This window comes from Onychostruthus taczanowskii, unplaced genomic scaffold (assembly GCF_017590055.1).
Source record: "Onychostruthus taczanowskii isolate IOZ18803 unplaced genomic scaffold, ASM1759005v1 scaffold5, whole genome shotgun sequence".
In the NCBI taxonomy this organism is placed as follows: domain Eukaryota; kingdom Metazoa; phylum Chordata; class Aves; order Passeriformes; family Passeridae; genus Onychostruthus; species Onychostruthus taczanowskii.
The window spans coordinates 5,700,010-5,721,388 of record NW_024502568.1 but is presented as its reverse complement, the minus strand read 5'-3'; the positions used below and the strand labels follow the sequence as shown (position 1 = coordinate 5,721,388).

At 62.0% G+C, this 21,379-nt stretch overlaps 3 protein-coding genes across 3 annotated transcripts; 2 read left to right on the top strand and 1 right to left on the bottom strand.

The window, feature by feature from the left end:
• The first annotated feature begins 1,131 nt into the window (after positions 1 to 1,131).
• On the top strand, positions 1,132 to 6,114 carry ZFYVE27 (zinc finger FYVE-type containing 27). The gene is made up of 11 exons (XM_041415867.1): positions 1,132 to 1,408; positions 1,500 to 1,570; positions 1,641 to 1,827; positions 1,988 to 2,083; positions 2,273 to 2,385; positions 3,095 to 3,225; positions 3,587 to 3,658; positions 4,023 to 4,167; positions 4,470 to 4,516; positions 4,992 to 5,073; positions 5,296 to 6,114. The coding sequence occupies exons 1-11, from the start codon at positions 1,212 to 1,214 to the stop codon at positions 5,358 to 5,360; spliced, it is 1,206 nt and encodes a 401-aa protein (XP_041271801.1). The 5' UTR covers positions 1,132 to 1,211; the 3' UTR covers positions 5,361 to 6,114.
• A 1,004-nt stretch (positions 6,115 to 7,118) lies between these two features.
• Positions 7,119 to 11,217, bottom strand: SFRP5 (secreted frizzled related protein 5). The gene is made up of 3 exons (XM_041415626.1): positions 10,596 to 11,217; positions 9,861 to 9,938; positions 7,119 to 9,489 (listed from the first exon to the last, which is right to left on the bottom strand). The coding sequence occupies exons 1-3, from the start codon at positions 11,125 to 11,127 to the stop codon at positions 9,149 to 9,151; spliced, it is 951 nt and encodes a 316-aa protein (XP_041271560.1). The 5' UTR covers positions 11,128 to 11,217; the 3' UTR covers positions 7,119 to 9,148.
• A 2,106-nt stretch (positions 11,218 to 13,323) lies between these two features.
• GOLGA7B (golgin A7 family member B) lies at positions 13,324 to 19,848 on the top strand. Its single transcript, XM_041415627.1, has 5 exons — positions 13,324 to 13,424; positions 18,593 to 18,718; positions 19,097 to 19,249; positions 19,383 to 19,484; positions 19,598 to 19,848. Exons 1-5 carry the CDS (start codon positions 13,368 to 13,370, stop codon positions 19,700 to 19,702), a joined length of 543 nt encoding a protein of 180 aa, XP_041271561.1. The 5' UTR covers positions 13,324 to 13,367; the 3' UTR covers positions 19,703 to 19,848.
• Positions 19,849 to 21,379: the final 1,531 nt, after the last annotated feature.

The following is a 21,379-nucleotide window of genomic DNA, read 5'->3' as shown; positions in this document are numbered from 1 at the left end:
CTTTGGGACAGGGACTATCCCTGGCTCTGCTGCCTGTCCAGAGACTGGGCACAGCCTGATGCTCACATGGGGCTCTGGACAGAGCAGAGGGAGGCCAAGTCCCCAAGGCTGTGGCTATGGCATGTACTGAGGACAGGATGTAGTTGCATTCCTAAGGACTTCGTCACTCTGTTCTGAAAGGGCCCTCTGTCCCAGGGCCAGGGCACACTGGGCAGTCATGTACAGACTGACTGGCCCTTGGTGGGTCGGGGCCAATGGAGGGCTGCCTGCATCTCCCTGGACTGGCTGCAGCTCTGGGATGCACTCTTGGGACAAAGTTGAGTCTTGGACCTGGACCTGCAGCTGGGGTGTCGCTGGGTCCCCAGCCTTCTGCCCATGGGACACATGCCCTGTTCATCAGCGGCTGCAGGCAGTCAGCAGCAGCATTGTGCCCTCATTGTCCAAGAGCCAGCATAGGGTTAGAACAAGGTCACAGCTTTTGGCATCAGACGAAGCCCTGATCCCTGGAGCATCCCTGGGAGCCAGCATCCCTGCTCTACTACAAGCACCTTTTAGGACAGCCCATGGTGCCCCGAGCAGGGCTGCAGGTGCTGGTCAGGACAGTGTCAGGGCACCCAGAGCTGGGATGCTTTGGGGGTATGGAGGGGCAGGGAATGAGCTGCCAGCCACGCTCACGGGCCTGTGCAGAAGCTGCTGCTCCCTTCCAGGGACTCCGGGTGTGAGGCTGCTCCCTGGTCTCTCCTCGGGGGCAGGTGGCCCAGCAACCTCATGGGGACAAACCCACCGTGACCGGCACAGCTGGATGCAGGCCACGCCACGACCCAGACTGAGACTGAGCCCTGAACCTGGATTAGACCCAGATCAGTGCCCAGCCCTGGACTGGGACCGGATCCAGGCTGTGACCGAGCCCCACACCAGAGCAGACCCGAATCGGGACTGGACCGGGACGCTGAGCAGCCCAGGGCCAGGGCCGGCCCCCGTGTCTAGACCGGGCCCACCGAGACTCCGGCTCGAGGCTCACGCCCAGAGCGCGCTGGCCCGCGGGCCCCAGCGGGGAGGCCGGCTCGCAGCGCGGGCGGAGCCGGGCGGGCCGGCCGGCGCTCCCATTGGCCGCGCGCGGAGTCACGGCGCGCCCGGCCGCGTCACGGGAGCGCGCGGCGGTGTTGGGCCGAGCGCGGCGGGGCCGCTCGGCTCCCGCTCCCGGTCCCGTCATGCAGGCGGTGGAGCGGGACGGGGCGGCAGGCGGCCCCGAAGGGCCGACGGGGGCTGCTGAGGCCCCGCCGGAGCCGTCTCCGCCCAAGGCTGCCGCTGCTTTCGATCTGCTGGAGCTGGTGCGGAGCTACCGGCGGCTGGAGCTCTACCTGGAGCCGCTGCGGGACGCCGCCGAGGGTGTCCGCTCCCTCCTGCGGTAGGTGCGGCGTGGCTTCCGACCGAGACCGGGACCGAGACCGGGACCGTCCCCGGGGTCTCATGTCCCTGGCCTTCCCCCCTCTCGGCAGGTGGCAGCGGCCTGTGTGCTCTCTCCTGGTCTGCCTCGGCCTCAACTTCCTCCTGCTCACGCTCGGCCAAGGTGCGTCTCGGGGCTCAGGGCTGGTGCCGTTCCCGGACCCTCCGGGCTGACGCTGTCCCGCCTCTTCCAGCTGCCTGGTACTCGGTGCTGGCCCTGCTGGTCGCGGTGCCGGCCCTGCTGGGTTACCTGCAAGAGACGTGCCGGGCCCGGCCCTCGGAGCCCGAGCTGGTGCGCAGGAGGTACCACAGCATCCGCAGGGAGGATCTGCGCAAGGTGCAGCTCTCGCGGCAGGAGGCCATCGCCCAGGTCAAGAGCTTGTGAGTCCCTGGGCCTCCCCAGCCGTGGGACTGGGGGGGCCTCTGCAGCCAGAAAGGCTTCTTGGGGGCTGTGGGGGGCCGTGGGGGCTGCTGTAACTCACGAGAATGTGGGGAACGAGGGTGTGTTTGTTTTGTGACTGTCTGACTGTTTCGTTCGCAGCCTGATCCAGCTGGAGGGGTTTCTGAACGGGATGTGCTGCAGCTGTGAGGCAGTGTACCGTGTGCTCTACTGGGAGAACCCCACTGTCTCTTCCCAGTGAGTAGTACTGGGTCAGGCGCCCTGTGGTGGCCTTGGTGGGGAGAGGGGCTCAGCCAGGCCTGCGGTGCTGTGTTTGATTTGTTTGGTGATTGGAGAGAACAGATGGAACACCAGATGAAGGAAGGCGTTTTATGCTGTTGTGTGAGTTGCTCTGACTTGACCACAGTATCCTGCTGCTTTCTGCAGGTTTTATGGGGTGCTACTGGGCACTATCTGTGTCCTCTACCTGCTGCCCCTCTGCTGGGTCCTGGCCATCCTCAATAGCACCCTCTTTCTGGGCAACACCCAGTTCTACCAAGGTATGAGACCTGGCTGGAAGTGCCTTGTGTGGGATGGGTTGGGAAAGGCCCTCTGAAGCCAGGGATCCTTCCCTGGACCTCTCCCTCACATGATCCCACTGTCCCATGTCAGGCTCTGCCGTAGACCCTGAACCCCTGTGAAGGCAGTGATGTCCTAGGGGTGGTGCTCAGCAGCCCAGGGTGGGGGGTATGGTCCCGGGGCTCAGCTGTTGGGGGTGAGAGTCTCTCCTGATGTGTGTCCCAGCCCAGGTGCCATTTCCTTCTCTGTGGTGTGGAAAATCAGGGTCTGTCAATGCAGGCTGTGTGTGAGCCTTTCCATCTCTCTTGATCCCTGACCCTGCTCTTCAGGACTTCAAACACATTCAGTGCCTGTGGCAGTATATGACACAGGCTTGAAAACATGCCATTGGAAGGGAGAGGAGCCCTCTTCTGTGGCTCGTGCTGGAGGAGTGTTGGATGTGTCTGAGCTGTGATGTTGGCCCCTGCTGTTCCCTGTCCTGAGCTGGGGCAGGTGGGGGGGAGCTTCCTTTCTGTCCTAACTTTGATGTGTGTACAGAGGAGTGCTCAAGACATCTGATGAGTGAATGACATGTGTCAATGCCTCACCTTGAGCCCTGGAGATCAGGTCTTGCTGTTGGCTTTTGTGTGGGAGTGTGGCTGGGAGTAGGGAAATGCCATTCTACTCCAGCTGTATTCCCCTCTTTACCAGTGATAATGGAGCTCAAGGCCTCCATCGAGCAGTGTGTGGGCTCCAAACCCCTCGAGAGCACTCCTGAACCTGCTGAATCCCTGCCACCAGCTGCTGCCCCAGATCGGACCCCCACCCCCACCAGTGCAGAGGTGAGATAGGGGCAGGGCTGGCACTTGTGGGGTGGGAGTGCAGAGTGAGCTCTTGGGTCGGACCATGCCTGTGTCCCTCTACATACAAACTTCTCCCAGCTGCCAGCTTTGCTGAAAGCCTGTGAGCCACTCCTGAGTTACTGGGATGCTGCTCTCTGCCGTGGGGGTTTGGCTCAGTCCTTTTGCCACATGTAAGGATGTGGTCTGAGGAGGCAGGGGCTCACCTCACCTTCTGACACTTGTGTTGTCTGTGAGGCTGTCTGGGGCCAGATCCATTGTCCTGGAACCTGCTCAGAAATGTGGGGCTACCTTCAAACAGAGGCAGGGGAGCAGCAGGACTATCTTTGTGAATCTTTTGTAGGACCTTACCCCTGGCAGTGTGGAGGAAGCAGAGGAGGCAGAGCCTGATGAAGAGTTCAAAGATGCAATTGAGGTTTGAGGCTGCTTGAGTTGGGCTGTGCCTGCCGGGCAGCTGGGGTGGGAAAGGGACAAAGACCTTGTTGGGCAAACGGGGTGCTCAGAGAGAGTGGCTGTGGGGCTGGATGCCTCTGAATCTGTGTGTACTCACTCTCCTCTCTGTCCCATGCTGCGGGAGAAGGAGAACCAGCTGCTGGTCATGGTGAGTACTGCCACGCCAGGGTGTGGTATCTCCTCCCAGCTGGAGCTTTGCCTGGTTTGCCAGTGGCTTGTAGAAATGTCAGGTGGAGCACCCAGCCTGCCTCTGGTGTGGGCTGCCCTGCTGCCCTCAGTGTGCCCCCAGCCAGGCCGCTGTGCTCAGCTGGCTCTGCTCTCTGCAGGAGGATGATGAGAGCTCTCAGTGCTCAGCAGATTTTGACCTCAGCCTCCCAGACAATGGTTTTATGAGCAAAAATGAGGTGATCCGCAGCAAGGTGTCCCGCCTGACCGAGCGCCTGCGCAAGCGCTACCCCAGCAACAACTTTGGTGAGTTTGGGAGCAGGTGCTTCCTGGGGGAGCTCAGCAGCGTGGGGTCTGTGCTGCTTCCAGTGGCGACCGTAGGACTGGGAGTGGAGAGGGTGGTGTGGTACTTGCTAGGTGGTGACACCTCCAATGACCTTTTCCACTTTCCATGGGGAGAATGGTCCCAGCACTCCTAGGAAGGGCAAGGATGGGAAGGTGCAGCAATGTCATCTCTGAATTGAGCCCTTACAACAGCTATAGATGTTCTTGTGCCACTTGCAGCCCCAGGCAGCAGAGCCCTGCCTGACCTCTGCTCTTTCTTTCAGGGAACTGCACAGGCTGTGCTGCCACCTTCTCTGTGCTCAAGAAGAGGGTGAGTCTTCAGCTCTGCCCCAGCTTGCTGTCTGCACCTGGGGCTGAGGTGTTGCTCATGTCTGGCTTGCCCCAGCTTTCTCCAGCTCAGGTGTCTGGCTTCGGTCACAGCCCAAATGACCTCAGCTAAATGCTGGGTGTTGTCACATGCCTAATGGCACCAGGGATCCTTTGTGTTGTGGAGCATTTGTCCATATACTCCTTTGGAAGCTGCCTCAGGCCAAACCCACATGTTATTTAGAAGGTACCTGCTCTGTGCCCTGGTTTAGTCCATTTCCTGTGGCCTTTGTGGTGAAGTAGAGCATGGGTCTGCTAGTGGGAATGACCTGTTGCCTTATCTGAACCCTGTGTGTAATGCTTGGCATACAGTCTGTGGGCAGTTCTCAGAAGGAAGAGGTGTAGGCTTTGGACCCCCTTCACTTACTGCTGGGTTACTCTGATACACATCTGGGTCTCACCTTCATCTTTCTCCACAGCGGAGCTGCAGTAACTGTGGGAACAGCTTCTGCTCCAGGTGTTGTTCCTTCAAAGTCCCCAAGGCTGTGATGGGAGCCACGGGTGAGTTGAAAGGTGGAGGGAAGAGCTTCTGCTTTCCCCTGTTCTGTCTGCCCAGGGGTTTGCCCCAGCCCTGGTGGGGAGGGTAGACAGGATGTGCCCAGCACAGCCTGGCTCAGGACAGAGCAGTGATGAATTTGCCGCTCTAGAAGCAGCTTTGTGGCTGGGGTCCCTAGCCCCTTGTGGGAAAGGGGGATCATCTGTGACATTTGCTTTCCTTTCCAGCCCCGGAGGCTCAGAAGGAGACAGTGTTCGTGTGTGCGCTCTGCAACCAGGTGCTCATCAAGTGATGAAACAGGCCCGGCCAGCTCCTGTGTCCTGCACTGCCTGAGACCTGGGACAGCGGGCAGGCACCCCTGCCACTGGCAGCCCGGAGTGTTTGGATCCCAGCATGGCATTCCCCTGCCAGAGGATGCTTGCACTCGTGCTCCTCCTGCCAGCGCCAGGCTGGACGGACCAGCCTTCCTTGCCATGCACCAGCTGGGTCGCTGTGGTGGAGCACTGCCCACGGCTGTGCCCCATCCCTGCAGCTGCTCCAAGCCCTGGGTGCTCTCTGGCACTTGCTGTGCCCTGCCACGTGCTTGCCCAGGCCCTTTGGCCTGGCTCAGTGATGGAAGAGCCATCCTCCCTACTCGTGGTCCTGCCTTCGCCTCCTGGGTGGGGCAGAACAACCTCAGGGCTCTGTCCCTACCTTTCCCAGCACTGTGCTATAAGTGACTGTATTTTTGGGATCAGTTCAGAGCTCCTGCATTCCTTGATGGGGTCTGCACTAGCTAGGTCTTTCATCCTGGCTCAGCTGAGACTCTGCTAGTCACTCCTGTGCTCCTCAGCCTCACTGCCTGCAGGTTTAGTCTTTCATCCCTGAATTTGGCTGTAACCCGGAGGAGGAAAGGGAATGAGTTTGGATTGGGCTGTGTGGCTGGGTCTCCAGTGTGACAAAAGGCAGGAGTGGTGCTGCTCTGTGCACTTAGTGACTGCTGCTTTCTACTACAGATTAATATATAAATGCATATAGAGAATGACCAATAAATCTCTTGTCCTCAGCTGGCTCTTGTGTCATACCAGTAAAAGCTGTCCCAGTCCCAGGTCACTCTGACACCTCTGTGGCTTTGGCCTTGCTGTCCTTCAGGTGCTCCTGGAGAAGTGGTGTTCCTGTGCCATCAGCTCTCCCTGCTTTACTGGAATTCCCATCTTCTGTCCTGCTGTAGCCTTGTTTGCCCCCTGCTCAGAGCTGTGTGCAGCTGCCTGTCAGCTGTGCCAGGGCTGGATCCTGCTGGGCTGGAGCCAGGGAGCACCTCAGCTCTGACAGGAGCTACTGAGCTTCCTCTGCCTCCCGTGGCTGTGCTTCCCCTGCCCACCCCGGGTGGTGGTCCCACCAGCTGCCTGTGTGCACAAGGATGACCTTTCCTTGTGTGAACAGCAAAGCTCCCAGCTATCCCAGGAATGTGACCCTGGCTGCTCTGCAGCTGGGAGCAGCCATGGCCTGGGTCCCTGCCAGCCAGCTGCAGCTTCCCCCAAGCCAGGGAATGTGGGGGGCCAGTGCCCACCAGGCTGTGACACCCACTAGTCTGAGAAGTTGCTGGAACCCAGACTCTGCAGGCTCTACATCCCACCAGTGTGGGAGCTCCTATGTGGCAGGCAGCCTCAACACTTATCTTGGCTGTGGGCTCATAAACTCCTTCACATGGAAATTTGGAGAAAAGCTGGACTTGGCATTTGATGATGAGGGTGTCTGGCTTGTGCTGGGTGTGCAGAGGGCTGAGCAGTTAGTGGGGGCAGTGGAGCAGCTGTAACATTGGGGAGGGGGCTGAGTAGCACTGCAAGAGCCGGGGGTGTGTTTGTGAGGGTGTCTGCAATGAGATATTACTGGGCTGGGAGGGGTCAGCTTGCTCAGACAGCTGACAGTGGGAGGCAGAGGAGCCACTTATATTTCTAGAGAAAACACTTGGAGCAATGAACACTACGGCCATGTATGTCTGAACACTCTCTGGGAAGATGTTAATGACACAGAATACAGAGGGCTACAGATAAACTTAGGCTGTGGGAGATGGGGTTTTATTTATGCTTTTTAAGCTTTGCAGTAAAATGTTGTCATTGACAGTGTTTATTCCTATGAAAGTGTGCTCCGCAGTCAAGCTCTGAACAAACCAAATAATATTTTAATTTTTTTTCCCATTTTTTCCCAGTGGCCAGGGAGGGCCCATTTTTTTTCCCAGGGCCCATTCCTGGTGCGAGGCTGGGGCAAGGGCTCGTTGGCCCATGTTCCTGGCTGGCTGTGGGGCAGGGGCACAGGCACCTCTCCCTGGCCAGAGCGGGGATTTGGGGCTCTGGAGGCTGACCAGTGGGGCCAAGGCCATGCCCAAGGAGGGCAGAGGGAGAAGAGATCACCCCAGAGCAGGGCAGGCACACTGCTCTTGTCAGCCAGAAGAGGAGGGGTGCAGACATCCTGCAGCCTCAATTTCCTGCTTGTCCCAGGAGGCTCCCTGAGGCCTGGCCAGCTCCCAAGAGAAGAGAGTGTCAGGCAGCCAGGCACTGGGTGAATGTCCTGGCAGGCACCTTCGGCCCCTCGCCCTTTGGGACGGCTGGATACAAGCACACCTGGAACACCGCTGGCTCACTCAAGCTGCCCCCTTGCCTGCGGGGACTGGGGAGGGCGGCTGAGCTGAGGGACAGCCCCTGCTGCCATCAGAGGGGCTGGGCTGAGGGCTGCCCTGGTCCTTGGGCTTTTGGGAAAGTCCTAGCTAGCGCAGGTGGGTGGCCTGAGGAATCATTTTGGAGGAAGCTGGAGGTTGTGGCATGGGAGGTCTGGCAGCCAAGCAGGGCTGGCAGGGAGCTGCAGAGAGGACTTTCAGATGATATGGTGTGGGGAGGACAGGGTTGGAGGCTGCCTGGTGCGGTATCTGCCCACTGTGATGCCCAGTGCCAGGCTTCTCACAAGTGCTGTGAGCTCCCAGACCATGGATTTATCCCCTGGGGTGACAAAGGAAGAAACTTCCCTGGCAAACCACTGCCAAACCCGGCTGTGAGGCTCCAGCAGCAGTGATGGCCCTGTCCCCCCATCCTACTCATCTCAGTGCCCTCCCAGGCTCCCTGGAGTGGCAGGGGTGCCTGTGTCTCCAGGGATGCCTGTGACCACTAGGAACTACATCCCTTGGCTTGGCCGGACTGCCCATGTTCAGGCTCTGGGCACAGCACCTGGAGTGGGGCTACAGCCAGATCCTGAGGTGACCTCGCTCGCTCGGGCTGCCTCGCTCAGTGAGCAGGACTGGGACCCCCCTCCCATTCTTCTGGGGTCCCTGAAGGAGCGCCAAGGGGCTCTTACCCATGAGCTGCAGTGAGTGGCACACAAACTTCTCTGAGCTGGAATAATTTACTGCGGTGGTGGCGGCCGAGGGGTGAGTGGGGTGGGTCACAGCAGGGCGTGGGCGAGGGATGCAGCAGGGCTGGTCTGGGGCACTTGGAGGTGGACCCCCCTCACAGACTGAGCACAGTGTGGGGAGTGGGGGAGCCCAGGAAGGGCTTGTGCAGCTCTGGGCATTTGATCTGGAGGGAGTCAGTCTGTGGGAACAGAGGAGCAAGAGGGACCTGCCTGGGCTGGGCTGGATCTCTGGAAGGTGAGATAATCCAGGGCTAGATGTGAGCTCCAGCTGAGGGCACAGGATGTGTTGGTGGGCTGGAATAGGGACTGGGGGGCTGAGGGTCTGTGGCATATCATGAGGGAGCTGGGCAGAGGACATGGCTGCAGGGCAGGGGTCACAGGTGTGGCAGGGCTCACAAGCATGCAGAACAAGGGTCCCGGGTCCAGACTAAGCTCCTGGACAGGGGTGAGGGCCCTTGGAGCAGAACAGGGTCCCAGGGATGCAGAGAAGGGCTCTTGGGAGGAGGCAGATGTCCTGGCTGTGGATCAGAGCTCCCATAAATACAGCAGGGAATCCTGCAGGTGCGGAGCTGGGTTCTGGGGCACAACCAAGGGGCTGAGGTGAGCGGAGCTGAGGTCCTGGGGTGCAGCTAGGGAGGCCAGGGTGGGATGTTGGGCCAGTGCAGGAGTTCTGGGAAAGGGCAGAGTGGGCAAAAAGCCCTAGTGCTGCCCAGCCCCATAAAGCAGGGGGTGGTAGAGCGGGCAAGGGTAGGAGAACATGAACTTGACTGCAAACTTCATCTCCTTGTTGTGCTTCTGCCAGGGGTAGATGGCCAGGAGGAGCAGGCGCCCGCCCACCTTGCGGCCCATGACCAGGAAGCTGCCGCTGAGGCTGTCGAGCTGGGGGCAGGGGCAGGCACCTGCGTTCCTCATGTGCAGCACCATCTTCTTGGTGTCCTTGCGCTTCAGCGGGCCCAGTTTCAGCACCTTCTTCTTCTGGGCAGCCACCAGCCGCCGCTCCCCGTTCTCCTCCGTCACCTCCTTGATGCGCATCTTCACCACTGTGTGGGGCAGCGCGGGGCACGGTTGGGGAAGGGAGCGCTGCTGGGGAGGGGAGGGTCTGGGCCAGGCACCTGTGCAGGACAGGGTGCAGCCTATCCCTGGGTTGGGTCTCTGGGGACGTTACTGAGTGGGGAGGGGAAAGGGGGTGTTGGGGGGGGGGTCTAGCAGAGGCCCCCAGTGACTCTCCCAAATGTCTTCTCCTGTGGTGCTCCCATCCCAGGCATGAAGGGTCCAAGGGAATGGCTCAGGGGTCTCCCATGGGGCTGTCCCCATACAACCCCACCCTCTGGCCAACTCCCACCCTGGCTGTCAGACCTAGGGGAGGCAGACCCTTGTTCAGGGGGGCTGGGAAGGAGACCCCAGCACTCACCAAAGTCACTGGAGCACATCTGCTCCATCATGCCATCAGCCTTGTGCTCCATCTCACACTGGGTGCAGATTTTGGACACTGAGGGGAGAGACCAGTTACTGTCACAGCTTCATGCTGCTGGTACTTGTCACCAGGGCCAGCTCCTCGGGGACACGCTTGGGAGAGCCCCAGCAGCTCCTCTGCTCCCTAGACAGCTGTGCTGGGGTGATGCAGAGAGGCACAGAGCACCCTGCTGGCCAGGTCATCCCCCAGGAGGGGAAGAGATATGGGGACACCCTCCCATCAGATGCTGGCACTTTGAAGCACAGCAACAGTAAGGGTGGTCCCAGCCTAAAGGCTGACCCTGACCCTAGGCTGCCTTGGGGTGATGTCCCCTCTCCTGCCTGAGGGGACAGCCACTCTGCAGCAGCGGTGTGGGGCTGGCAGCCGCAGGTGCAGCACGCTCTCTTGCTGCTGACATGAGACCCAGCGGCAGCAGAGGGACGCAGCACCCTCGTGGATCCGCCAGCGGCTCCCACCTCATCCCGCGACAGCTCTGTGCAGGCAGCTGGGAGCACAGTGCTCCAGGGCAATGAGTGCCCAGACAAAGCTGATCCTGTGCCCACTCCTGCCCTGTTACAGACAGAGAGTCCTTGGCCAACACCGGTGTCCTGGGCTGTGCTTTGAGGGGTGAAGGGATGGCTGTGCAGGGCTCCACACCCATTCCCATCCCATTACAGTACCCTTCCCGCTTACCTGGTGGCGGCGTGGCTTTGCTGTTCCCAAACTGGACGGCGATGCAGAGCTCGTGGTCAGAGGGGAACTTGCCACAGTGCAGCATCTCAGGCCAGGGGAAGCCGTAGGACTCCATGACAGGGGCACAGGAGTCACGCACCACCTCACAGAGGGAGCGGCAGGGGTAGACGGGCCGGTCAAGGCAGACGGGGGCGAAGAGGGAGCACAGGAAGAGCTGGGTGTCGGTGTGGCACTGCTTGGCGAGCAGGGGCACCCAGCTGCCAGCCTGCTGCTTGGCCTCGGCCATGGTGTCGTGCTCCAGCAGGTTGGGCAGCCGCATGCGCTTGTAGCCCACGTCGCGGCAGAGCTGCATGTCGGGCGGGATGTCGAGGCACTGCGGCTCCCGCCCGTAGAAGCGCCCGTGGGGCAGGCTCTCGGGCTGCCACCCGTAGTAGTCGTAGTGCTGCCCGCCGCCCAGGGACCCTGCCAGCACCAGCGACAGGGCCAGCAGCGCCGTGCCCCGGGAGCCCGCGTGGATGCCCGCCTGCGGCATCGCCGCTGCGCGCCTGCCGCTGCCGGCCGCGGCTGCCGAGCGGGACGGGAGCGTGCTCGGCACCCTGCCTGCTCCCTTAGCGCCTCCCACGCTCGCTGCCCTTTCTAAGGAGGTTGGAGACCTCGCCGGCAGCCAATCTGCTCTGCCTGCCGGGCCCCCCGGGGCTGGCCCCCTGCTCCCCCTAGTCTGCCCGCACCGCTGCTACCTCCCTCCTTCCCTCCCTCCCCGGCACATGGTGCTCCAATGCCCCTCGCCCTTGCAGGGAGACCTCCTGCATGCAGCCCCCCAGTCCACTCTGCCTCTGTGTGCCCCTGGGGTGATGCTTTCTAGAAGGACTGGCTCGCCTGTCCCATGGTGATATGTTGTGGCCACAAGTTGTCCCCGTTATTCACCAGTCCCGTTGCCCCCATCCCACCTAGAGCCCCAGAGGTATACTCTGTAATGGGGCAGGAGATTCTGCTTCCTACCCTGTGCCACCCCACTCCCTGCTCTTTTCTCCCAAGACAATGTGCTTGGGGTGCTGGGGTTTAAGGAAGAGGACACCCCAGAGGCTTCACGCTGCAGCCCTGGGAGGGCTCCTGTACCCAGGTGCCAGGTGTGCCATCAACAAGGTGATGCCATGAACATGGGCCCTTATTCCTCATGGATGGTTCTGCCAGCATGCACCTTGGGCAGTCCATGGTCTGCTGGCACAGGATAGCTGGGATTACACCTTCCACCAAAGGGCCTGCACCCAGGCTCTACCAGCGCTCAGGCTGTGGGCAAAGCTAGAGCCCAAGTGTCGTGAGGGTCCTGCCCGGATGACATTCCCCCATTCCCTTGGAGATGGGAGGTGCAAGGCTTAAGACCCCATTAGAAACCCATTTGTCTGCAGGGGTTATCTGGGGCACCCCTCCCTTTCCCATGATCGATGCCCCTGCCTGGCCAACTGGCTTAGGGCTGCCGCTGGCCCCTGCCCACCGGATAAGGCAGCTCTGTTAATGGGCGATCGAGCAAACAGTCCAGTGCCGGCAGTGATAGCAGCTGCTCTTTGCCCTGGGCTGGGGGCAGGGACTGTCCCCCCAGCCCTGGTAGGGTACATCTGCTCTGGGGCGATGCTGGGAACCTCAGCTGCACAACCTGCCCTTCCCTGTAGCCTGCCTGCCCTGCCCATGCCCTCTGTGCTCAGCACCCATCACTGCATCACCCAGTGACGCTTGCTTCCAGCCCGAGGGTGGGCTGGGTTCATCCCACCTGGCCCGGAGATGGCACCATTAATGTGTAACTGCCGGGGAGCCCGATAAGATACAGCAGCCTGTTATCAAGGCTGCCTGGTAGCAGGAGGGAGGTGATCGAGGCATCAGGCTGTCACGGCAGGAGTAAGATTGTCTGGAGATAAATGCTGATAGAAAATAGCTAATCCGTGATGGATGGGCTTGGACAGGGTGTAATTGCCATGGGAGCTGGGCTGGGAAGGGGCTGGTGAGGCCCGGGAGCAGAGGCAGAGGGAGGCCGGGTGTGCAGGGTGGAGCTGCCAGCGTACAGATGCTGAGCACAGTGGCGGGTGTGCCATGTCCCTGGTCTGTTCCCGTGGCACTGCCAGCACTGTCCTGCTCTTGACCATGGAGCCATAGCTCCTGGCTCTCAGCCTGCCCCATCCCACGGCCCAGTCTGGCTTCTACATCCCCAGCTCCTCCCAGGAAGGTGTTGGAGGTGCTGAGAACTCTGTGCCAGCTGGCACCTCACCAGATGAAGGTGATGGGGCTGGCGAGGCTGGGGCTGAGCAAGAATCTCTCTGCCAGCTGCCCCAGTCCCTTTACCTGTCATGACGCCTTCATTAGAGCCCTGAGTGACCTCCTGGCCGTGCCGCGGGGAGCAGGGCTGCCCCAGAAGAGCGGTGTCTACCCCTGCTCCCCCCGTGGGGTGTCCGGGCAGCCTTACCTAGGAGCAAAGTCTGTGCCTCTGCTCTGGGAAGCCCCTGCTGCATTCTCGTTGCTTCCTTAACCCTTTCCCACCCAGGATGTCCCAGGCTGATCTGCGCTGTACCCCGGAGAAGGGGATGGGCCCAAGACAGCTGTAGCTGGCACCCTTCCCTGCGTCTTGTCTGCGCAGGCTGATCCGGTGCCCACATCCCCGTTCTGCGCCCATGCAGCTGTCTGTGAGATAGACACTTGCTCCTGTCACTCCAGAAAGCTGGCTGTGCCACCGCTTGTGTCACTGCCTGTGTCACTTGTCACAGCAGCGAGACCGGAAGGGGGGCCATGGGGGCTGCCCCCTCTGCGGTGGGGACCTCGGGGACGGCCAGCCAGGGTGACACAGTAAGAGCACATCACCTGGGGGTGCTCCCTCAGCACTCCAGACCCTCCCTGGGGAGGACCCGTGCCTGATTGCAGCACAGGGCAGATCCTGTAGCAGGGAAGCAGGAGGCGCCCCGGAAAGCAGCAGCTGAGCAGGGTCGCGGCCACCTCCTTCCATCCTTGTGTCCCCATCCACTCTCCTGCAGCAGCTTTGGGTGCTACCGACCTTGCTTTTGTCAGCAGAGATCATCCCCTGAGCCTGGGTGGGTGGGCTGAGCGGGCTCCCTCCCATCCTTCTCCTTCCCCATCCTCTCACCCTTCCTGTCCCAGCCCCGCACTGGCTCCTGGGCTGCACCCAGTGTGGAGCAGGGGCCTTTGGGAGAGCACAGCGCACCCGGCCGTGCGGGGTCCCAGCACGGGACGGCACGCTGGCACTGTCCGTGCAGGGACACGCGTGCCACGGCGTGCGGCAGCTCCCGGGAGAGAGCAGCCTGGCCGGGGCAGTGCCGGGCTGCCAGCACGGCTCCGTGGGGGTGGTCCTGCCTGGCGGCGGCCGCGGGAGGCTGGGGCATCACTGGGGACACCGCGGGGTCGAGGTTGTCCGGGGGTGATGTGGGACCGGCGGGGAAGGTCAGCGGTGGCCGCGCACTTGCCCTGCGCCCACACAGGCTCCCGCTGCCCGGCAGCCCCAGGAATGTGCTGGCAGCGCTCCCGGCCCAGCTGCGGAGCCGAGACTGCCCCGGCGCCCTCCCAGCCCCCAGCCGGCACCTCCTGGCCCTGCCCAGTTCCTGCCAGCTTGCACACAGACCCTCCCTGTTCGCTGCCGGACACCCCGATCCCGGCCCCCGGCACTTGGTGCTCCTCAGCAGGGCAGGGAGGGGGCAGGTCGCATGTGCGGACCCTCTGAGAAGGAGTCCCTTTCCCTCACGGCGTGGCACCACGCGTGGGGACCTTCTCTGCTGTGCTGTTTGTGCCTCCCCGCCCCAGCAGCTCTGCTCCCCCCACGGCCCCATGCGCGGTGTGGGGGCACGGTCCCTGCTCCCAGCTGGCGCCTTTGCTAATGGCAGACCTTGGCACCTTGCTCTGAAACCACATCCTCCTCTGCTTGCCCGCGTGCAGGAGGATGCTGTGTCTCTCTCCCTGTCGGTTCCTGTGGGATGTGCTGGGGGGCTGCCCCACCCTCTGCGGGGGCTCCCAGTGCAGTGAGGGTCCTGGAAGCAGCCCTTCAGATGGACACAGCTAGGCTGCAGGTGCCACACAGGGGTGGCCACACTCAGAGCGCCCAGACTCTAGGGTCAGCTGGCCCCAGCTTGGGGCACTCTCCTTGTCCTGTGTGAAGGAGCAGGCTGGGGCACTTGGAGCATTTTCCAGAGGCTCACAGTGTGGGGGCCTCATCCCCCTCCCTTTTCCCTCCCAGGTGCACACACCTGGGATCTCTCAGGAAAGGTTATCAGCTAATCACGCTGTGTTTGTGCCTCCCAAATGTCACTGTTGTCCTCGCTGGGACAGTGAGCTCATGCTCCCCACCACTACTGAAAGCACTTCCAGTGCTAGGAGAAACAGCTGCCATGCCCTTCTGAGGCCCCTTTGAAGCAGAGCTGGAGCTGCTGACAGCTCTGACAGGCTGGAGAGGGGCTCAGCAGGCAGTGGGTGCAGGATGGAGCCACAGGAGTTGATCCCAGGCTGGTTGCAGGGCTCATAGCTTTTTTCCAGGGAAAAAGCTGTGGAGGAAGGCATGTTGTGGCAGTTTTGTGTTCCCCTTGGGATGCCCTTTGCAGCTGCAGTGTGCCTGGAGCCCTGGGCTTTGTGGTTTTCAAAACCCTAACCCTAGGCGTAACCCTAACCCTAGCTCCAGCTGTCCTTCACTGGCCCTGGTCATCCTTGTACTGCAGGGAGGGTTGAGATGCTGGGGTGAGGTGCAGCACCATGCACACAAAGACTCACGAGGGGCATCCCCTGGTCCTGGTCTGGGGGTCAAGTGCAGGGCTTGGAGCAGGGGCACTGCTGTGTGTGATGGGCACAAGCACATTGTGTGCTGGCCATAGGGGTGCCAAGTGTGCCCCATGTCTGTCCCATGGGGCCAGGGGCAGGGCCACTGGGAGGTGGGGCAGGGCTGAGGGCAAGGAGAGATCTGTGGGGTGTGTCTGCAAGACAGGTCAGAGCTGCCTCACCCCAGGTGCAAGGGAAGAGCCAGGCAGGGGAATAAAGGCAGCTCTGGCACCAGCCATGCCTATCCCTGCTGCTGGGCAGCCTGAAAAATCACCTCTTTGGGCAGAGCAGATGGAGCAGAAGGGTGAGAGCCCTGCCAGGACCCCTCACAGTGCAGTGGTCTGGGGAGGGCAGCAGGGCCATGCAGTACATTGAGGCTACCCCGGGCCCCTGCTGTCCCTGCTGCTACATCCTGGGCAGCATGGCTGGCAGAAGGCAGCTCCCGCGGTGGGGTGATATCCCACCAAAGGATACACCTTGACATGCAGACAGCAGGTCCATGGCCTGTGAAGCACACGGAGCCCAGAACTGGAGGAGACAACTAGAGGAGACAACCCTGGGGCAACACTCCAGGATGTGGGATGATGGGCAGAGCCTGGGATGGCAGGGGGAGCTCATCTCCCTGGCCCCTCACTGCAGCATAGGAGAGCAAACTTCATCTCCTGGCAGGCACAGCATTGCCATGGCAACCGGCAGGACCTGCCGGGCGGGCAGGCGAGCACTGACGTGGCAGTGGCACGCAGCACAGGAAGGAGATGGGATGCAGGGTCTGGGGACATCTGAGGACAGGCTTAGGTGTGTGAGCACATTGCATGAGCACCTGGGTGTGTGCCTGCGGTGCATGGGGCGTGCAGGCAGATGTGGCCATCTGAGTGCATGCACGAGTGCCCGTGCCAACGTGCATGCACGTGTTTGGGTGCATGGGAGACTCCACACAGCACTCTCTCCAGGGGCATCCCTTGGTTTTGTGGCACTATCGAGGCAGGGTGTACCTCACTGCTCTGGAGTGTGGGCTGGCAGGGTTGCTCTGAACCTTGGGAGCAGCAGGTTTCCCCAAAAGCTGTGGTATCCATGGCTTTGTGTAAGTGGGGAAGATGAGCCCTCCAACTGGGGTCCCTGACCTTTGCCCCTTGGTCACAAACCCTGCCGTGCTCCAGAGAAAGGGGGCTGCCTACCAACCACCCCAAGGCCCTGCCTCTATTTGCTCTGCCCAAAGCTTGGGCTGGTGCTCAGAGCAGGGAGCAGGAGTCAGACAGAGCTACCCCTGTGCTGCAGGCAGCTGGCTATGGCGTGTTAGCTGTGTGTGCTAGCTGTGTGCGTTAGCTGTGTGTGTTTGCTGTGTGTTCGCTGTGTGTGTTCGCTGTGTGTGTTAGCTGTGTGTGCTAGCTGTGTGTGTTAGCTGTGTGTGTTCGCTGTGTGTTTGCTGTGTGTGTTAGCTGTGTGTGCTAGCTGTGTGCGTTAGCTGTGTGTGTTAGCTGTGTGTTTGCTGTGTGTTTGCTGTGTGTGTTAGCTGTGTGTGTTAGCTGTGTGTGTTAGCTGTGTGTTAGCTGTGTGTGTTAGCTGTATTAGCTGTGTGTGTTAGCTGTGTGTGTTAGCCGGGTGTTCGCTGCCAGAGCAGATGTTTGGGCAGGGCCCCTCGCTGCCTCCAGCACGGCCCAGGTGCTGAGGGAAGGCTGGCTGCTCTCCTGCTGCTGAGGGCCCTGTGCCCAGCTACTGCATCCCTCGCCCCACTACAGCCCCAGCTGGGAGCCCCCCTTCTTCGCCTCTCGGGAGAGCCTCTGTTCCCCCAGTTTGGCATTTCTCTGGCTCTAATTGAGCTGTCAATGGACAGAGATAACGGAGAATTCGTTAGCTCTGCTCTTTGATGTCTGCCCGCGCTCTGATCGCAGCACCAGCTGCAACTCCTTCGCAAACAAACAGCTTCAGATGAGGTTCCCTGGCACGGCGGTCTGCCAGTCCCACGGTCGACTCCCCAGATCCCTGCCTGGCCGGTCTCACGGCCCTCACACCCTCTGTTACCTGCGGCAGCAGCCCCTCGGCAGCCAGGTTTCCCCCCGGGGACCTGCAGCCGCATCCCGAAGATACCCGGGCTGCGGCACTCGCCGTGCCGGACCCCCGGCACGCACAGCAGCAGCCCTCCCTCTCAGCCCCTCTCCGGAGCCGCCCCCGGGGCGGCCGGTGCCGCCGTCCTCCGGGGCTCCGTGCCGGCGGCGGCAGCTCCCCCGGCCCGCGCTCCCGCCGCCCTGCGCTGCCGGGCGGGCACGGACAGGGCTCCGGCCGCGTGGGGCGCGCTGCTGCGGGAGCACAGCGTGGGGCGGCGGTCCGTGGGGAGAGCAGGGTGGGGCTGGGGGCTGCGAGGGCTCCGTGGGCGCAGGAAGGCCGGCGAGGGGCCTGAAGGGTGTGCGGGGCAGGGCGGCTGCAGGGCGCCTTTGCTGAAGGCTGGAGCGTGTCTGGGTTGGGCTGTGGGACTGGGGGTTTTCTCCCATGTGCCGTGGGTCGGACGCGGGACAGCGTGAGGCGGTCTGTGGGGCACGGAGCAGGCAGTGGCCCCATGTCACCCAGAGGAAGCACAGGGAGGGGCCCGGTGCCCGCACTTGGCACAACCTGGCGCCTCCATCCCCTTCTCCAGCCACAAAAGCTGCCCCACAGCCTGGAGCTCGGGGGCTGGCACTGGCTCTCACACCCTGTGGGGAGTCAGGGCTTAGCGCCTGCTGCCGGGGCTGCCCGTTCATGAGGACGCCCCGCTGCAGCTGCCCACCCGCTGTGCCAGCGTTGCAGCCCCGCTGCCCAGTCCCTGCTCGGCTCACTGCCATCCTCCTGCCCGGGAGCTGTTGGCTTGGCTGTGTTCTGGGGCACTGCTGGGGACAGGGGGCTGTCCCTTCCCCGGGCCATGGCCCGCTGGTGACGCACGTTCATGCATGCAGGAACCACCGGGGGTGAGACCAGACACCAGCCCGGGCCGGGAGCACTCGCCCTCTCCCTCCTTCCGAGCAGGGGGCTGCCTTTGCCGCCATCCTCCCCTCGCTCCCCGCCCCGCACCTCCAGCGCCAAGCTGTGCTCATGGCGTGACACAGCCTGTGCCGGGGCTCCCTGCAGCCCCTGACACTGCGGGAAGGGCGCTGCTCCCCATGCCTCCAGCCCTCCCGTAGGGATGCCCAGCACCCCTGGCTGCAGGCCCCCGTCTCGCCCTCTGCCCTCAGGTGCACAGCCTGCAGGAGCTGCGGCGCAGCGCGTCCCTGGCCACCAAGGTCTTTGTGCAGCGGGATTACAGCGACGGGACCACGTGCCAGTTCCAGACAAAGTTTCCCCCTGAGCTGGAGAGCCGGGTACGGAGTCTGAGAGGTTGTCAGGGTGGGGGGGTGCCCTATGGGGACTCAGAGGGAAGAAGGATCTAAAGGTGTGGGGATGTATGGGGTGTTGCATGGCCCTGGGCCAGCCAGTGCTGCTGGGAGCGTGAAATCACAGCTGGCTTGGCTGGTGTGCCAGGGCTTGGTGCTCCTGGGGACTGGGAGGCTCTGGTGAAGGCTGCAGGTGCAGCAGGTCCTGGTACAGGTGGGAGGTGGGCAGGGACCTGCAAGCTGAGGCATCAGCTGGGCAGGGAGGAGAGGGTTGAGTGCTCTCCAAGTCCCCCCAGGAAAGGGGACAAGGCAGTGCAGGGAGTCAGTCCTTGGCCACACTCCTCTTCACCCTGCTTTCTGTCCTAGATTGAGCGGCAACTTTTTGAGGAAACTGTGAAAACCCTAAATGGCTTCTACGCCGAGGCGGAGAAGATTGGGGGCAGCTCATACCTCGAGGGGTGCCTGGCCTGTGCCACTGCCTATTTCATCTTTCTCTGCATGGAGACACATTATGAGAAGGTGCTGAGGTGCAGGGGAGGGTTCAGGGACTGGCACAGCTGGCAGTGGGCACAGGGATGGCTCAGGGGTGTCACAGAGGCCAGAGTAGACAGCAATGCTGGCAGGCCCTGAGCGTCCCTCCCTGTGCTGACAGGTGCTGAAGAAGATCTCCAAGTACATCCAGGACCAGAATGAGAAGATCTATGCGCCACGGGGGCTGCTGCTCACTGACCCCCTGGAGCGTGGCATGAGGGTCGTATCCTTTGGGCAGTGGGATGCTTGGGGGATGGCAAGGGTGAAGGAAGACTGGGCGTGGGTTCTGGGCAATTGGGCTGGCACATCTCATCGATGATCCTTAGCAGGGTTCAGATCGAGATCTCCATCTACGAGGACCGGTGCAGCAGCGGCAGCTCCAGCAGCGGCAGCTCCAGCAGCAGCAGCGGTGGTGGCGGGGGCGGCGCGGGGGGCCGGTGACTGGCAGGGAGTCCCTGCAGGGACTCGTACTGCCGGGACAGTGGCCTCTCCGAGCTCCGCAGGCTGCACTACCAGAGCACCCGCTTCTGAGCCCAGGGAGAGCAGCAGGGGGAGGCCGGGGCTCCCCAGTGGGGCTGCCCACCCCCACCTGCTCTTTGTCTCCCGCAGTGGGTCTACCCCTGCTCGGACCCACTGTGGGCAGGGACTGGTGCTGGGGCATCCCGGGTGCTTCCCACTGAGACAAACTGTTGCCAAGGGGCTCCTGCAGCCCTCCACGTGCTTGGTGCTGCCGCCTCTGCCACAAGCGAAAGGAGCTTGCCCTGCTAGGGGCAGTCCCAGCTGGCAGTGTCCCTGTTGCCATGTGCGGGGGGGGCGCTTGGGCTGGCAAAGCCTCAGGCAGCGCTAAGCTGGGGACGCACAACCCCACACTCACAGACACTGACAGCTCCTGCTGCACCCCCTCTTGGGGGCACCCTGCTCTTGGTGCTGCGGTGTGGCTCAGCTGCTGCTCGCCCACCGTTCAGGGGGCCTGGCAGAGCACTGGTGCCGCTTCTTCTGCATGATGGGCCATGCATCCACCCCAGCTCCACGCCACCCGCTGCCCCATTGCTGCTCTCCCGGCCCCTTCCCCCACCTGGCACTACATCCTCTCCAGCAGCATCCTTCACTGCCAGGACACTGGGCACTTGCTTCTGCTCCCTGCATGCCTGCTGCCATCCCCAGCTGGACCCACGCATCTCTCCAGCCCAGTGTCCAGGCCAGGGAGCTGCAATGCTGGGCATGATGCTGCCCCGGTGCCATATGCCCTGAGCTCTTTCATGGCCCAGGACAGTCGAGGCTGAGCTGTGGCATGGCTGAGGCAGGCTCCCTGCCCAGTCCTGGCAGAGTTTGCCTGTGCCTAGCTGCCAGCAGCCCCCTGCCCACTCTGCCCCATGACCTGCCCTAATGCAGGGAGGGTGCCCAGTGGAGCAGCTCCATAAGGACCCTTCCTCTCACACTGCTGAGTCCTCCCCTGCCCACGTGTCCTGCATGCATCTGCCACCAGTGCCCCAGTTCTCAGCCTGGCCTGTAAGAGGGGACCTCGAGGGGCACCTGAGCCTGGTGGCACAGTGTGGAGGTTCATGGTCCAGAGTCAGACAGGGGAAATAGGAGGGTCCCTGTGACATCCAGCACCCCAAGGAGAAGAATTCCTATCTGGGAGCAGGGCTGAACCGAGCTGGCATTTCTCTCCTGGGAACCTGGAGGGAGGACCCTTCCCTGTGGGACTTCTTTTGGCTCAGCCATGATGTGTGTGTGGGGTGGCCCTGGCCTCAGTGTTCCTGCTGGAGCCCCCCCACCCCTGCATGGAGACCTTCCTCAATAAACCCCACACTTTTTCCCCCACTGCCTACCCTGCATCTTCTTGTGTTGGGGAGGTGAGCAGAACAATGCTGTGGGGGCACAGAATCAGGCTGGGTATCTCTTTTCACACTGGGTTGCACAGAGCCCCACAAGGGTGAGCATGGGGGAAGGGAGGGGATGGAGAGGAGGGAGCAGTCTAGGGGAGTAGGAACAGACCTGTGTAGCAGTCATGTGGTGCTGGGACAGGGGCACTCAAGGAATACAGATCAGGAAAGGGTTTATTCAGTTGGTACTGGGTGCAACCAGCACAGTGCTGGGGGGTAGCAGGGAACACCT